Below are 16900 nucleotides of genomic sequence, written 5' to 3'. Positions count from 1 at the left end.
TTAATTGGCAGATTCGTTATGGCACATATCTTAAATATGTTGAAAACCACACTTAAGGGGACCCCTGGGTTGCTCAGCAGTTTAGCACCTGTCTTCGGCCCAGGGTGTGATCCTGGAGTCCCGGGATCGAATTCCGCATCAGGCTCCCTGCAACCAGCCTGCTTCTCCCTCTGTGTCTCTGCCTCTCTCTCGCTCTGTGTCTCTCATGAATAAATAAATACAATCTTAAAAAAAAAAAAAAGAAAACCACACTTAATTTCACGAAGCTTTGTCTGATTTATGCCTGCTATCTCAGATTGTGGTTTTGACTGGCCTGTTTATAATTTTGTCTGTGAGCTTATTCCCCAAGGAGGTTGTTTCCCCTGTGAGTCCCATATATGCCCTGTCCATTTTGTGAAGGTTCTGTGTCTGCTCAGATAAAATAAAGTACACCTGCTCCAGTCCCCGTGTCTCAGCTCAGGTTTCCTGAGCATGACTGCACATCAGGTTCAAGCCCTCTTTTACACATGGTGACCCTTTCTGCTCATGGCTTGTTCGTACCCATGGGTCCAGGTTGGCAGGCAGGTTTTCTGGTCTTTTGATGGGGGACAGAGGAGGGGACAGTGCTTTCATGGCTCCTAATGCTCCCTGCTCACTGGGGCTTATGCCTTGATCCCTTGTCACTTCTTACCAGCCCCAGCCATCATGTAATTCATGTGGAACATTCTGCATTGGTTCTTGATGGCTTCACTTCCAAATTTGGGAATATGGGGTGCAGTCTCAGACCCCCTCTCTTCCCTTGTGGCCAGTAAGGTAAGGTTCTTTGTTCTTATGTTACAGAAATTCCTGTGTTTTTCAGTGCCTTCCTCCCCTGCCCCTTCTCTCCCTTTTGTGTCCTAGACCTCAGATCCAAAGCATTGAATTTCTCGTGCTCAAATTCATGGCACGCTGGTATCATTTCTTGCAGGCAGGCCCTCTCTCCTGTTTTAGACTGTTTCTCTCTCCGTTTTACAATTCCCACTCTCCTCTCTTGAGGCACCCTCTCTGTGTTTAGTGTATGTCTTTTGCTTTGCATCTTCAAGAAATGCAAAGTGGTTTTATTTTTTGGCTGTGTGGATGTTTATATTTACCTAATAGTATGATAGTTTAAATTTCTTTTTTTCACCATAAACTTTTTTCACTTGGCCTGGAGATTGGCAGACCACCCTACAAAGCAAATCTAGCCACAGCTTGTTTTTGTAACTAGAATTTGATTGGAACACAGCCACACCTAATCATTTGCACATGCCCGTGGCTGTTCTTGTGCTGCTACAGCAGAGTTGAGCAGTGGCAACAGAGACCATTTGGCCCGTGACGTTGAAAATATTTACTATTTGACGTTGAAAATATTTACTATTTGGTCCTTTGTGAAAAATGTTACTGACCTCGCTGACTTAGCACAATATCTTATTGTTTTGATTTAAATTGTAGTGAAGTATATATAACATAAAGTTTGCTGTCTTAACCATTTTTAAGTGTATAGTTAAGTAGTGTGAAGCACATTCACATTGTAGGGCAACCATCACCACCACTCATCTCCAGAACTTTTTCATCTCGCAAAACTGGAACTCTGTTCCCATGAAGGAGTAACTCCTGCTCCCCCTCTTTCTGTCCTCTGTTGACCACTGTTTCATCATTCCACCTTCAGTCTCTGAGTTTGAGTCCCTTTGATACCTCATGTAAGTGGAATCTTACAGTATTCCTCCTTTTATGTCTTAGCATAGTGTCCTCAGGGTTCATCCATGTTGTAGCATGTGTCAGACTCTCTTTCCCTTTTAAGGCTCAGTAATACCCCATTGTGTGTGTGTGTGTGTGTGTGTGTGTGTGTGTGTGTGTGTTTGTATGTTTGTATTTCACATTCTGCTTATTCACTCATCTGTCGATGAACATTTGGGTTGCTTCCACCATTTGGCTCTTGTGAATAATGCTGCTATGAACATAGGTGTGCAGATTGCTCCTAGAGGTCATGCTTTCAGTTCTTTTTATGTATCTTCAGAGGTGATACTTTGGATAATATGATACTTTTATTTTTAATTTTTTTGAGGAACCACATCACTTTACTTTCCATAGTGGTTGCACTGTTTTAGATTCCCACCAATAGTACACAATGGTTACAACATTATCTACATCCTTACCAAGACATACCATTTTCTGTTTCTTTTTTAAAGAAGCCATTTTAATGATGACATCTCACACATCCTTGTGAGGTATCATCTTATTGTGATTTTGATTTGCATTTTCCTAATGATTAGGGATGTTGAGCATTCTTTCTTGTGCTTGTGGCTATTTGTATATCTTATTTAATTTTTTTAAAGATTTATTTATTTATTCATGAGAGAGACAGACTGAGAGAGAGAGGCAGAGACTTAGGCAGAGGGAGAAATAGAATCCTCATAGGGAGCCCGATGTGGGACTCAATCCTGGGACCATGCCCTGAGCCGAAGGCAGATGCTCAACCACTGAGCCACCCAGGCATCGCCAGATTCTGTTCTGTTGATGGTGTTTTTTGATGCACAGAAGTTTTAAATTTTGAGAGTTGAAAAGATCAATTTTTACAATCATTGCATGTGAGCGGTATATTTTCACATGGATCTAGTTTCCTAGTGATGATCTCCTTGATGCCCCCATTAGCCTACAGCCACAACCTGCCTTAGTGAATATCCTACATGTGTTCTTATGGAGCTCTGTGAAAGTGTCTCTGCCATTTATACCCAGTCATGAAATGTGTGGGTGGGAGGGCATATACATACTTCAGTTTCACGAAGTATTGCCAGCCCTGTTTCCACCATCTCAAACTGGTCTTGTTTGACATCTTTAAAAAGTATATTATTTTTGTGGGCAACTGTGATTGCTCCCAGTCCCTGGCCATTTGGAGGAAGCAGGCATGTTATATAGAATTGTTGGTATCAGAGACTGTCGAAAAGTAAAAGCTGTTTTCTCTCTTCCCTGTTCTTTAGGTTGGACTAGGGACTGTTTCCAAGAATGGAACTCCTACATCCAGCTGGCTATTCCCAGTATGTTCATGGTGTGCATCGAGTGGTGGACCTTTGAGATTGGAACCTTCCTTGCAGGTTTGTCAGCAGTTCAGTAGAAATTAAGAACAGCCTGGCTACTCTTGTTTCCAGAGCTTTTTAAGAGATGTAGGCCTTACTTCTCCTTCCTTTCCCTTATGTCAAGTGCTCAGGGAAGTTTCCAACTAGGGAAGCTAAGGTGTAAATCCTTGCCTGACCATAAGCGTATTCCAGTTGAGTGAGGCTTTATACATTCAGAAAGGGAGGCCACATCTAAAAGGTTTGCCAGGGTCATGGAGAGGGAGAACAGAAACCCAATTATGGGTCTCGTGACTTCTCAGACCTTCTATTTCCACTGACTTTTGCTAGGCATTGTGCAAGTTTTTAAGCCATTTTCAAACATAGTGGCTTGTTGGCTCTGTTTTTGATGTGATCTTTATTTCTATCAGAGCTGTATTAATTTTGGTCATAGGTATTTACCCTACTCATCTATTTTTTAAAGATTTTACTTATTTATTTATGAGAGACAGAGATTGAGAGAGAGGCAGAGACATAGGCAGAGGGAAAAGCAGGCTCCCCACGGGGAGCCCAATGCAGGACTCAATCCCAAGACCCCAGGATCACAACCTGAGCCAAAGGCAGACACTCATCCACTGAGCCACCCAGATGCCCCTCACCTTAGCCATCTAATTGCCAGTAAAGTTATAGAGGAAATAACAGAGACAGAGGATGATAAATAATTGATGTTAAAGTTCCTGGGGGACATTTGGATACTCCAGTAGTCCCACCATGTCTATACAGAGTCCCACTGCTTTCCATCCTTTTCTTCCCACATTGGGATCCTACGTCTCCCCAAGGAATGACCTGCAACTTTAGGAGCCTTGTTGTTTTCTACTTTAAACCTGATGTTTTGTTCCTTGGTAGAACAGGAGCTTGCAGATTGAACTCGTTTCAGGTCTTAGCTGCTCTAGTTCTTGGAAGCTTCCTAGGAGTGGACCTCTGGGGCTCTCCTCAGCACAGATAGTGAATTCTGCCTTTGGTTTTGCTTCCTTCTGGGAGCAGTCCTGGCTTCTTTTAAAATTCTTTTTTAAAAGATTTATTTATTTGAGAGAGTGAGAAAGATTGTGCGTGTATGCATGAGTTGGGGAGAAGGGGAGAGAATTTTCAGAGACTCTCTGCCGAGTGCGGAGCCTGTGAGGCTCAATATCATGACCCATGAGATCATAATCTGAGCTGAAACCAAGAGGTAGACACTTACCTGACTGAGCCACTCAGGTACCACCCAAGCTTCTTTTAAATTAAGATACGTTTTAGTTTCATAAGGAAAATGTTTGCTTTAATCCACTTCCTAAGATGTGTTTTGTGTGTGTCTGTGCCAACATTTCAGGACTGATTAGTGTGACAGAGCTTGGGGCCCAGGCCATCATTTACGAACTGGCCTCTGCAGCCTACATGGTAAGAACCTTGGGGTAAGACCCAGCACCTTCTCTGTATAAACTCTGCTGGGCCATCATCATTGCATTCATTCAACCCACTGTGCTGTGTGCTGGGGAGAGAGGAGAAACCAGACAGCAGGAGGGTGAGCCAAGCATACTGGAGGGAGCGTAGATTTTGGGGCCAGATCCTGGGTTTGAGTTCTGCCATGCTGCTCCTCCCACTGTGCAGCTATGGGCTCAGTACTTAACCTTTCTGAGCTTCAGTTGTCCCATATACAAAATGGAAAAAAATAATACATATGTAGCAAGTGAAGACTAAATACGATAATGTATTACAGCACTTAGCACAACGCCTGGCATGTTTATTCACATATGAAGTTGGTGCTAGGACATGATGGAGAGTGAGACGGAGATAGTCTCTGCACTCTCATGGCCTGTGGGCTGGTGGGGAGACAGAGACAAATGGATACATGAGAGGATTACAAATATATATGACATGTACCACAGGAGAAGCAAAAAAAAAGTCCTAGATGCATAAAAATAGAGATGGATACCTTTTTAGGGAGGGGAGTCAGAAACAGTCCTTCTGAGCCACTAGGTATAAGCTGAGCCTGGAAAGGTGAGGGGGAGCCAGCCCCGGAAGCCCAAGGCTGAGAGCCGATGCCCAGCGTGGGCGAAGGCTCTGTGATGGGAAGGAACACATGGCACGTTCAGGGACCTGAAATGGAAACCTGGTTGAAGGGGTTAGTGAGGAAAGAAGGGGGTGACATGTAGAAGCTGGCTTAGGGGAGAACAGACATTTGAGAGGTTCTGGAAGGAGGCTACTGGAATCATTAGGTGAGCACATAGGAGGCTGCTGGTGGGCGGGTAGAAAAGTGGGTTAGTTGTGTTCTAGGGCAGAGTTGATAGGATGTGACCAGGGTTTGGATGTGGAAGGCAAGGCGATGAATAGGAAGAATCACAAATGACCCCCAAGTTTCTGGCCTGAATAATTGTGCCTCTTATCTCTTGAATCTTTTGGAATATTCCAAACCTGTACAAGTATTCCCTTTTTTTGTTTGATTCTTATTTTTTGGTAAAGATCAACAAAGCCCCTCTGGGCAGTGGGATATGGGCCATTTTTGTTTCCATGTATTATTATTTTTTTATTCTCAAAAACAAGGTTTTGTTTTTGTTTTTAAGATTTTATTTATTTATTCATGAGAGACACCGAGAGAGAGGCAGAGACATAGGCAGAGAGAGAAGCAGGCTCCATGGAGGGAGCCCAATAATGGCAGTTGATCCGGGACTCCAGGATCACGCCCTGGGCCGAAGGAGGTGCTCAACCGCTGAGCCACACAGGTGTCCCCAAAACAAAGGTTTTTTTTAGTGGGGATTGATGCTGACATTTAGGAAGAAAAAGGGAAAATGTCTAGGAGCAAACCCCAAGATGTAGAAGTTGAGAATAGGACAGCTCAGCCAAAAAGGAGGACAGGCCAATGTGGAATGAAGAAAATCAGGAAAAAAAAAAAAAGAAAGAAAGAAAATCAGGAGAACATGTTGTAGAGGAAGCCAGCTATGAAGAATGAGTCACAGAAGGAATGACAGTTGAGTGGAGGGCTTCTGGGCAGGAGGGGCGTAGCATAAAGTGAGGTTGGAAAGTGTCCCTAAGATTTCAGGTCATCGGAGACCTTAGATGGGGAGCAAGAGCCATATTCCAGCAAACACTGACTTTCAGGGTTGGCGAAGGAGCAGAGGCTACTGAGGTAGACCATTCTGTCTGGAGGTTTGGTAGTTGATGGTGGGAAATAATCCCATCAAGGGAGGGTTTTGGTGTGGCTTCTCTATTTAAATGTGGATGCTAGAGCTTGTGCATAGGTATGTGATCAACAGTACTGGTCTTCTGCCTCTATCATCTTCAGATCTTCATATTTTTCTACCTGTTCTGTCCTAGCCTTCCTTTTGTTTTTATTTTAAATTGTGCTAAAAACCACATAACAAAATTTACATCTTTTAATTTATTTATTAGAGAGAGAACACACATGAGAGAGCACAAGCAGGAAGGAGGGGGCAGAGGGAGAAGGAGAAGCAAACTCTCCACTGTTCAGGGAGCCTGACGGGCTGGATCCTAAGACCCTGAGGTCATAACCTGAGCCAAACTGAGCCACCCAGGTCCCCCAAAATTTACCATCTTAACCAGGTTTAACTGTGCAGTTCAGTCGTGTTAACATTGTTGTGCAGCCAAACTCCAGAACCTTTTCATCCCATAAGACTGAAACTCTACCCATTCAGCAATTACCCGCTCCCCCTGCCCTCAGCCTCTGGCAGCAACTATTCCACTTCCTGTTTTTTGTCACGGGCTTTCCTTTGTTAGAGGCAGTAAGGCAATAATTCTTCATTATTCCTATGGAAGAAAAAAAACAAGTCCCTGCAGGAGTGAGCTTACAGTCAAAATTACAGAATACAAAGAAATAACCACCATGAGCAAGAGTTTGAACAGACACAACAAACAGAAAAATTAGAGTTCAAAACTTAAGATGTTGGAGTAATAATCGGGAAATAGAAAAGTATTATGTTTAAAGTCAATAAGCATAAAAGAAGGAGCTGAAACCAAAAAGAACAATATTTGGAAAAGAACCAGATAGGATTTTTTAAATCACAGATTATAGCTATACAGATATAATACTTCATGGGATAAACAGATATGTTAAATCAGGAGAAGCAAATCATAAACTTAAAGACTGATCAGTGGAAATTCCAGAAGAAAACAAAGACATGTAAATAGATGGAATTAGGTACAAAGACCAACCCATGCATATGTGATCAGATTTTTTTTTTTTTGATCAGATGATTTTTAACTAAGATGATGAGACCATTCAATGGGGAAAGCACAGTCTTTTCAATAACGAGTACTGGAAAACTGGATATCTCACATACAGAAGAATGAAGTTGCACTCTTAACTCTTACTCAAAGTGGATCGAAGACCTAAGTGTAAGCCCTAAACAATAAAACTTTCAGAAGATGACATAAGGCAGAAGCTTCACAGCATTGGATTTGGCAATGGTTTCTTGCATGTGACACCAAAGGCTCAGGCAACAACAACAAAAAAACCAGACAAGCTGGAATTTATGAAAATTGAAAAATTATGTGCATGCATCCAAAGACAAGATCCACAGAATAAAAAGGCAACCCACAAAATGAGAAAATATTCACAAATCCTATGGGAAAATATTCACAAATTCTCTGTCTATATGCCCCAGAATATAGTCAGAACTCCTAAAACTCAGTAGCAAAAAATCAAACAACTGGATTAAAAAGTGAGCAAAAGACTTGAATAGGTATTTCTCCAAGGAAGATATGCATATGGACAGTAAGCACATGAAAAGATGCCCACCATCACTGATCATTAGGAAATATTTATGAAAAACCACATTGGGATATCATCTCATACCTGTTAGGATGGCTATTATTAAAAAAATAAAAACAACTAATAGAAGTTGGTGAAGGTACAGAAAAATTGAGACCCTTGTACACTGTTGGTGGTGGGACCAACCACCAATGGTGCACTCACTATGGAAAGAAAGTGTTGTGGTTCTTCAAAAAATTAAAAATAAAAGTATGATATGATCCAGCAATGTCATTTTGGGGTATACACGAAAATGAAAAGCAGGATCTTCAAGAACTACTCTACAACCTTGTTCATAGCTGCGTTATTCACAGGAGCCAACAATGGAAGCAACCCACATGTCCACCGACATAATGGAGTAAAGTACAGAAGATTTTCAAATTCTTACTGTGTATTATCTGAAAGGACTGAGTGTGAATAAGACCACAGTGCAAGGAATCATTAAGTAGATTCTCTGTGTGCCTCATGCACAGATGCTATTTCTTTTTTGCTTTACAGATAAGTGGATAAGCAAACATGATATATATATATATATATCTCCACACAATGGAGTACTATTCAGCCATAAAAAGGAAGGAGAGTCACATGCTACAAAATGGATGAACCTTGGGACAATATACTAAGTGAAGTAAGGCAGTCACAAAAAGACAAATACAGGCAAACCTCGGAGGCATTGCAGGTTTGGTTCCAGACCACCACCACAAAGTGAATGTCACAATAAAGTGAATGAAAAGTTTTTTTGTTTTACAGTACATATGCGAGTCATGTTTATTTTTTTTTTAATTTTTATTTATTTATGATAGTCACACAGAGAGAGAGAGAGAGAGAGAGGCAGAGAGAGAGGCAGGCCCCATGCACCGGGAGCCCGACGTGTGATTCGATCCCGGGTCTCCAGGATCGTGCCCTAGGCCAAAGGCAGGTGCCAAACCGCTGCGCCACCCAGGGATCCCGCAAGTCATGTTTATACTATACAGTCTGTTAAGTGTGTAATAACATGTCTAAAAAATGTACATATCCTACTTAAAATATTTCATTGCTAAAGAATACTAACCATCATCTGAGTTTTTAGCAAGTTGGAATCTTTTTGCTGGTGGAGGGTCCTGTCTTGATGTTGCTGGCTGCTGACTGATTAGGGTGGTGGCTGCTGCAGGTTGGGGTGGCCATGGCAATTTTTAAAAATGAGACAACACTGAAGTTTGCTGCATTGATGGATTCTTCCTTTCATGAGTGAATTCTCTGTAGCACTGAATGCTGTTTGATAGCATTTTATCCATCTCAGAACTTCTTTCAAAATTGGAGTCAATCCTCTCAAACCCTGCTGCTGATTTAATCAAGTAAGTTTGTGAGATATTCTAAATCCTTTGTTTTGTCATTTCAACAGTCTTCACAGTGTCTTCACTAGGAGTGATTGCCATCATAAGAAACCATTTTCTTTGCTCATCCATAAGAAACAACTCCTCATCTACTGAAGTTTTGTCATGAGATTGCAGCTGTTCAGTCCCATGTTCAGACTCCCTTTCTGTTTCTAGTTCTCTTGCTATTTCTACCATATCTGCAGTTACTTCCTCCACTGAAGTCTTGAACCCCTCAGAGTCATCCATAGGGTTGAAATCAGCTTCCTCTAAACTCCTATTGTTGATATTTTGACCTCTTCCCATTAATGATGAATGTTCTTAATGGCATCTAGAATGGTGAATCCTTTCCAGATGGTTTCCAATTTACTTTGCCCACATCCATCAGAAGCATAACTATCTATGACAGGAATAGCCTTATGAAATGTATTTCTTAAATAGTAAGACTTGAAAGTTAAAATTACTCCTTGATCCGTAGGTTGCAGATTTGACACTCTGTTGGCAGGCCCAGAAACAACAATCCCACTGTGCATCTCCATTGGAGCTTTTGGATGACCAGGTGCATTGTCAATCAGCAATAATATTTTGAAAGGAATCTTTTTTCTGAGAAGTAGTTCTCAACAGTGGGCTTAAAATATTCAGAGAACTGTTTTGTAAATATACGTACTGTCATCCAGTTTTTGTTATTCCATTTATAGAGCACAGGAGAATAGATTTAGCATAATTCTTTTAAAGGTTTTTTTTTTTTAAGATTTTATTTATTTATTCATGAGAGACACAGAGAGAGAGGCAGAGGCAGAGGGAGAAACAGGTTCCCAGCGGGGAGCCCAATGCAGGACTCGATCCCAGGACCCCTGGAATCATGACTTGAGCCAAAGGCAGGCACTCAACCACTGAGCCACTCAGGCACCCTGATTTAGCATAATTCTAACGGGCCCTAGGATTTCCAAACTGGTAAGTCAGCATTGGCTTCAACTTAGTCATTAGGCCCTAACAAGAGAGTAAAGCCTTTTCTTTGAACGTTTGAAGCCAGACACTGATTTGTCTCTAGCTGTGAAAGTCCTAGATGGTATCTTCTGATATAAGGCCATTTCATGTGCATTGAAAATCTGTTGTTGAGTGCCTTCTCATAACCTTCATTTGTTATCTGAGCTCCATCTTCTGGAGAACTTGCTGCAGCTTCTGCATCAGCACTTGCTGCTTGACTTTTCACTTTCATGGTATGGAGACGGCTTCTTTCCTTAAACCTCAGGAACCAACCTCTGCTAGCTTCAGACTTTCTCCTGCAGCTTCCTCACCTCCCAGCCTTCACAAAAGGGAAGGGAGTCAGGGCCTGGCTCTGGGTTAGGCTTTGGCTTCAGGGAGTGTTGGGGTTGGTTAGGCCTTCTCTCCAGAACACTAAACCTTTTTCCACATCCAAGAGTGCTTTGTTCTCATCCTTGTGCTCCCCAGAGTGACACTTACCCTTTCCTTCAAGAACTTCTCCTCTGCCTTCCCAGCTTGGCTGTTTGGTGCAAGAGGCCTCGCTTTCAGCCTGTCTCAGCTTCTGAGATCCCTTCCTCACTAAGCTCAATCATGTCTAGCTTTTGATATAAATTAAGAGACGTGTGACTCTTCTTTGCCCTTGAACACTCATAGGTCATTATAGGATTATTGCCCCAATTTTAATATTTTTGGTCTCAGGGAAGAGGGAGGACTAGGAAGAGGGAGAGAGATGGGGGAATGTCCAGTTGTGGAACAGTCATAACACACATAACATTTATCAGTTAGGTTTGTTGTCTTAAATAGATGCAGCTTGTGGCACCCCAAAACAATGACATCAGTAACATCAAAGATCACTGATTACAGATCATCATAATAAATGTAATAATAATGAAAAAGTTTGAAATATTACAAGAATCACCAAATGTGATACAGAGACATGAAGGAATGGTGGCAATAGACTTGCTTGATGCAGGATTGCCACAGCTTTTAATTTTTAAATATCGCAGTATCTGCAAAGTGCACTAGAGCAAAGCACAGTAAAACAAGGTATGCCTTTATTGTGTGATTCCACTTATATGAGGTCCTCAGCATAGTGAAAATCATAGCCACAAGTAGAATGGTGGTTGCCAGAGGTTGGGAGGGGAATTGAGGAGGAGCTGTTTATTGTTTATTTATAATAGAGTTTCCGTTTCATAAGATGAAGAAAGTTCTGGAGATGGATGGTGATGATAGTTGTACAACATTATGAGTCTATTTAGTATATTAAACGTACATTAAAAATGACTATATGGTTAAAAAACATAATTGGAGTAATAGGAAATACTTAAGTTGGTGTATTTTATGTGTTTTTTAACCACAATAAATAAAAATGGGAAAAAGTAGAGATAGAATATATGAAAGGTATAGATCCTTATGTGCATCCAGTAGCAATTTCACAGACAAAAGATGCAGTATTCAGAGCCATTTAATAAGAGACAGAGATAGACCCTTGAAGTGAGACATAATCTCAGTGTTCAGAAATCATAATGAACATGGTATTGGAGATTCTAGCCTGGGCAATTAGGAAGAAAAAATATTAGGCATCCAGATTGGAAAGGAAGAAGTACAACTATCTGTATTTGCAGATGACATTATTTTATCTATAGAAAACCCAAAGTAGTGTATACACACACACACACACACACACACACACACACACACACACTGAAACTACTGGAGCTAATAAATGAGTTCTGAATGCCACATTGCAGAATGCCACATCAGTACACAAAAATCAGTTGTATTTACATAACACTAGCAATGAGCAATCTGAAAATGGAATTAAGAAAATGGTTCCATTAGCCCCGCCATCAAAAAGAATAGTCAGTAGTAAATTCAGCCAAAGAAAGGTGAAACTTGTGCACTGAAAACTACAAAACATTATTGAAAGAAATGAAAGAATACTTGAGTAAATGAAAAGATTTCCCATGTTCATGGATTAGAAAACTCAGTATTGTCTATTGGCATCACACACCCCACCACCACCACCAAAGGTAATCTACACTTTCATTGTAATCTCTTTCAAAGTTTGAACTGGCCTTTCTTGCAGATTGGATAAACTGATCCTAAAATTCATACAGAGATGCAAGGGACCCCAAATAATCAAAACAAGCTTGGAAAATGAACAAGGTTGGATGAGTCATCTTTCAACAATTGCAATAAAAACCTGAAGACCATGAAATGATATAATCAAAATATTTGGAGGTCCATGTCAGTCCTTATCCAACTAAGCTAGGACTCAAGAAGGAACAGATTAAAACACTGAGAGACATCACAGGGTATCACTGAAAGAAACATTGGTGTCAAAACAATGGTAAGCAAAGAAATTGATAAATATGGATGTATCTAAACCAGCATGGACTATAAAGAAAAATTCAACTAATTTGCACAATGCAAAATTAGGTAGAAATAAAATCCTTACTAGTAATAAGAAATTGGGAGAGCATTTTCTTAGTTAAAACAGTCTAGACATAGGAAGAAGGTGGGAAATAGTTGATTAAGTTAAAAGTTTTAAAGTCTGTGCATGTTGACAAATTAGTTTAAGGGGACTATCCAAGAGAGGGGAAATAGGATGTGTTTCCAAGCCAGTAGCAGGGATACAAAAGGGAATTAAGAAAAAAACATGATCTGGGCAGCCCAGGTGGCTCAGCAGTTTAACACCGCCTTCAGTCCAGGGCCTGATCCTGGAGTTCCGGGATCGACTCCCACATCGGGCTCCCTGCATGGAGCCTGCTTCTCCCTCTGCCTGTGTCTCTGCCTCTCTCTCTCTCTGTGTCTCATGAATAAATAAATAAAATCTTAAAAAAAACCATGATCAATCCAACATAAGGCAGTGAAAGTAATGAAAATAAATAAGCAAAAAAGAAAGCATTATAATTCATACATAATAAAATGGTAGAATTAAATCCAAAGTCGACCCATGAACAACACAGGTTTGAACTGCATGGGTCCATTTGTATGTGGAGTTTTTATAGAATGGTACTATCAGTGTATTTTCTTTATGACTTTTTCCCCAGCTTTATTGTAAAAAGGCAGTACATAATACATAAGACATATAAAATATGTGTTAATTGACAGTTTAAGTTATTGGTAAGGTTCCAGTTAACAGGAGGCTATGAGCAGTTAAGTTTGAGGGGGAATAAAAGGGTAATTTCATTTCTTTTCTTTTCTTTTCTTTTCTTTTCTTTTCTTTTCTTTTCTTTTCTATTCTATTCTATTCTATTCTATTTTTATTTATTGATTCATGAGAGATACAGTGAGAGAAGCAGAGACACAGGCAGAGGGAGAAGTAGGCTCCATGTAGGAAGCCTGATGCAGGACTGGATCCCTGAACCGGGATCACGCCCTGAGCCAAAGGCAGACGCTCAACCACTGAGCCACCCAGGAGTCCCTCAGCACCGCTTTGGTAGCTTTCAAAGCCTTTGCTTTGGCTTCGGCTTTGGGAGGGGCAGGGACTTCCTTCTTTGCCTTCAGTGCCATCTTTGTGGAAGGGCACATTTTTCATTTTTTAAGGACTTTTCCAAAAAATAGTTAAACCAATTTGCCTCTGTGTGATCAGCACTTGAATATAGCCCTGTTCACTTCATCACTTCACTGAAAATGGACTGAATATCTTCTAACATGTGGAATTTTATCCTTGAGAATATAATCTCAAATGATGAAAATTTTGTTAGAAATGAGTATTCCTTCTGAAATTTTTTGTTAATCCAACAACATACATTATTTTAATTTTTTCAAATTAGTGAGGTTGACTATCTTTATATTTTGTTTTCCTTACCTGTTTATATCCTTTGTCCATTTATCAGTTTGGGCTCTAGTGAGATTCTTTTTCTTATCAATTTGTCTGAACTCTTTATACTTGAAAATTATTTTATTTATTTAAATATTTATTTTTTTATTTTTGTTGAAGTTTGATTTGCCAACATATAGTTTAACACCCAGTTAAATATTTATTTTTTTTTTAAAGATTTCATTTATTCATGAGAGACAGAGAGAGGCAGAGACACAGGCAGAGGGAGAAGCAGACTCCATGCAGGGAGCCTGATGTGGGACTCAATCCCGGGTCTACAGCATCACACCCTGAGCCAAAGGCGTACATATGTTCAACCGCTGAGCCACCCAGGCATCCCAAAGATTTATATTTTAAAAGACTATTTGGGAGAGAGAGAGAGTGCACACACGAGCAGGGAGAGTGGTAGAGGGAGAGGGAGAGCTGGTAGTCTGACGTGGGACTTGATCCCAGGACCTCAGGATCATAACCCTAGCCAAAGCCAGACCCTTAACCAACTGAGCCACCCAGGTGCCCCAGAGGCCTTTTTCATAGAGTATATTTATTTTCTATTGAGAGCAGCATATACCTTCACCCTTCTACTAAAGTCATGCAGTGTTTGACCAGATCATTCAGTATAATTCCATTTTCTTCTTGAAGAGTTTAGGGCTCTTTGATTCCCTGCTTTCATTCGAATCTCTGAGTCCTAGACTTTTTCCTGGGGTGCCCCACAGCTGTCACACCACAGTTATTTTTTACTTTCCTCGTGAATTATGTCTACAGTTTCTTGGATCTCACTTCTTCTACTTTATTATATTCCTTTGAAAAAATATTTGGATTATTGGGGCGCCTGGGTAGCTCAGTTGGTTAAATATCCAACTCTTGATTTCAGCTGAGGTCGTGATCTCAGGGTTGTGAGTTCAAACCCCACGCTGGGCTCTGCACTGAGTATGGAGCCTACTTAAGATTCTCTCTCTCTCTTTCCCACTGCTCCTCCTACCCTCTTAAAAAATTGGATTATTTAGTCAAAGAACTTTTTCCTAAGATTATATGGAGGGTAAACTGTGAGCCATACACATTTGAAAGAGTCTTTATTTCCCCATACACTTGTTCAGTAATTTGGCTGAGTATAGAATTCTAGGTTCAAAACAATCTTCCCTCAGAATTTTTAAGGCATTACTGTATGATCATGTAGCATTGAGGTACTCAAGTGAAGTCTGATCTTAATCTGGTTCTTGTTCCTTTGTGACAACATGGTTTCTCTCTTTGAAAGTTGTAGCATTTATTTCTTTGTCCATGTAGTTCTGAAGTTTCTCAAGTATGTTCTTCTCCTGAAGGTGGTACTTTGCTTACCCTGCTTATTATTAGTGCTTGGTATGCCCTTTCTTCAACTCTATGAAGTTTCAAAAATACTATTCTTTCTCCCTTTTCTGTACCTTTTCCCTCTCTCTTTTTTAAAGATTTATTTATTCATGAGAGAGACAGAGACAGAGAGAGAGAGGCAGAGACATAGGCAGAGGGAAAAGCAGGCTCCCTGCAGGAAGCCCAATGTGGAACTCGATCCCAGGTTCAGGGATCATGCCCTGAACCAAAGGGAGAGACTCAACCACTGAGCCACCCAGGCATCTCTCTTTCTCTTTCTTTCTCTTTCTCTTTTTCTCTTTCTCTTTCTCTTTCTCTTTCTCTTTCTCTTTCTCTTTCTCTCTCTCTCTCTCTCTCTCTCTCTCTCTCTTTTTAAAGATTTTATTGATTTGAGAGAGCACAAGCTGGTAGAGGGACAGAGGGAGAAGCAGACTTCCTGCTGAGCAGGGAGCCAGATGTGGGACTTGATCCCGGATCCTGGGATCATGCCCTGAGCCGAAGGCAGACGCTTAACCAATTGAACCACCCAGACACTCTAGTCTGTTCTCTTTTTATTTCCTATGAGGTGGAGGTTGACCTTCAATATTGAACTTGTTTTTTTTTTCCATCCATTAGAAAGAATCTCTTTGCCTTTTTGCTATTAAATCTTTTCGCTTTGTTTTAAATTTCTAAGAACCCTTTCTTTTTCCCTTATAGTCCCTGCTTTATGGGAACCTGTTCTTGTTTTATGCTGCATTATCTTTTAAGTATCTTATCAGACGTTCTCTTCCATGCTTTGAGTCACTTCTTTGTTTCTTCTGAGCTCAGTTGGTCTTTTATTTATCTTAGTCTTTTGAGGGGATGTGTTCTTTGGTTTTCCTCAAAGATCTGGTAATCTTTATTAGTCCCTTTGTACTTATGAAAGCATGAATACATTGATTTATAAAATAAATGGCTGGCATGGCTTTTCCGACCTTGTTACTTGGGGATTTTTCTGACAGTAACAATTGGAAACTGTCACATTTTTCTGACAGACCTTTCCCCTGAATGGGAAGGACCAGCAGGGAGCTGAGTACAAAGGTGGCATCTGTCAAGTGGGATCTTCATTTTAGGATTTATGGGTGAGGAGCAGGCAGTCTGACCTCCTCAACCTCTGCTCTACCCCACTTCCCATGACCCACCCACCCCCAAGACAAAACAAGAGGGCTTGGTTCTGCAGATCCCTGGGTGGCTCAGCGGTTTAGCGCCTGCCTTTAGCCCAGGGCATGATCCTGGAGACCCGGGATCGAGTCCCACATCGGGCTCCCTGCATGGAGCCTGCTTCTTCCTCTGCCTATGTCTCTGCCTCTCTCTCTCCTCTGTGTCTTTCATGAATAAATAAATAAAATATTAAAAAAAAAAGAGAGAGAGAAGGGCTTGGTTCTGAGGTGCTCACATCACACAGGGAGCTCTCCTGCTTTGCTTTTTCTATTTTCGCCTAGTCTTTCTGAGTGTTGTGAGTCTCAGAGTGAGATCCAGATAGGCCATGGGGTCTGGATGTGCTGTTGGTACCAAATCTCCCTGT

At 40.9% G+C, this 16900-nt stretch overlaps 1 protein-coding gene across 1 annotated transcript in view; it reads left to right on the top strand.

Annotated features, from left to right (window-relative positions):
• Window positions 1–16900, top strand: part of LOC112924939 (multidrug and toxin extrusion protein 2) — a 64862-nt gene that overhangs the window by 25805 nt on the left and 22157 nt on the right. The window contains exons 9-10 of the mRNA XM_072731955.1: window positions 2976–3089; window positions 4417–4484. Of these exons, the coding sequence (XP_072588056.1) occupies window positions 2976–3089; window positions 4417–4484 (182 nt within the window). The remainder of the gene's footprint in view (window positions 1–2975; window positions 3090–4416; window positions 4485–16900) is intronic.

Source organism: Vulpes vulpes, chromosome 12 (assembly GCF_048418805.1).
Source record: "Vulpes vulpes isolate BD-2025 chromosome 12, VulVul3, whole genome shotgun sequence".
In the NCBI taxonomy this organism is placed as follows: Eukaryota; Metazoa; Chordata; class Mammalia; order Carnivora; family Canidae; genus Vulpes; species Vulpes vulpes.
The sequence above is the reverse complement of the archived record's forward strand: the minus strand, read 5'-3'. Positions and strand labels throughout refer to the sequence as shown.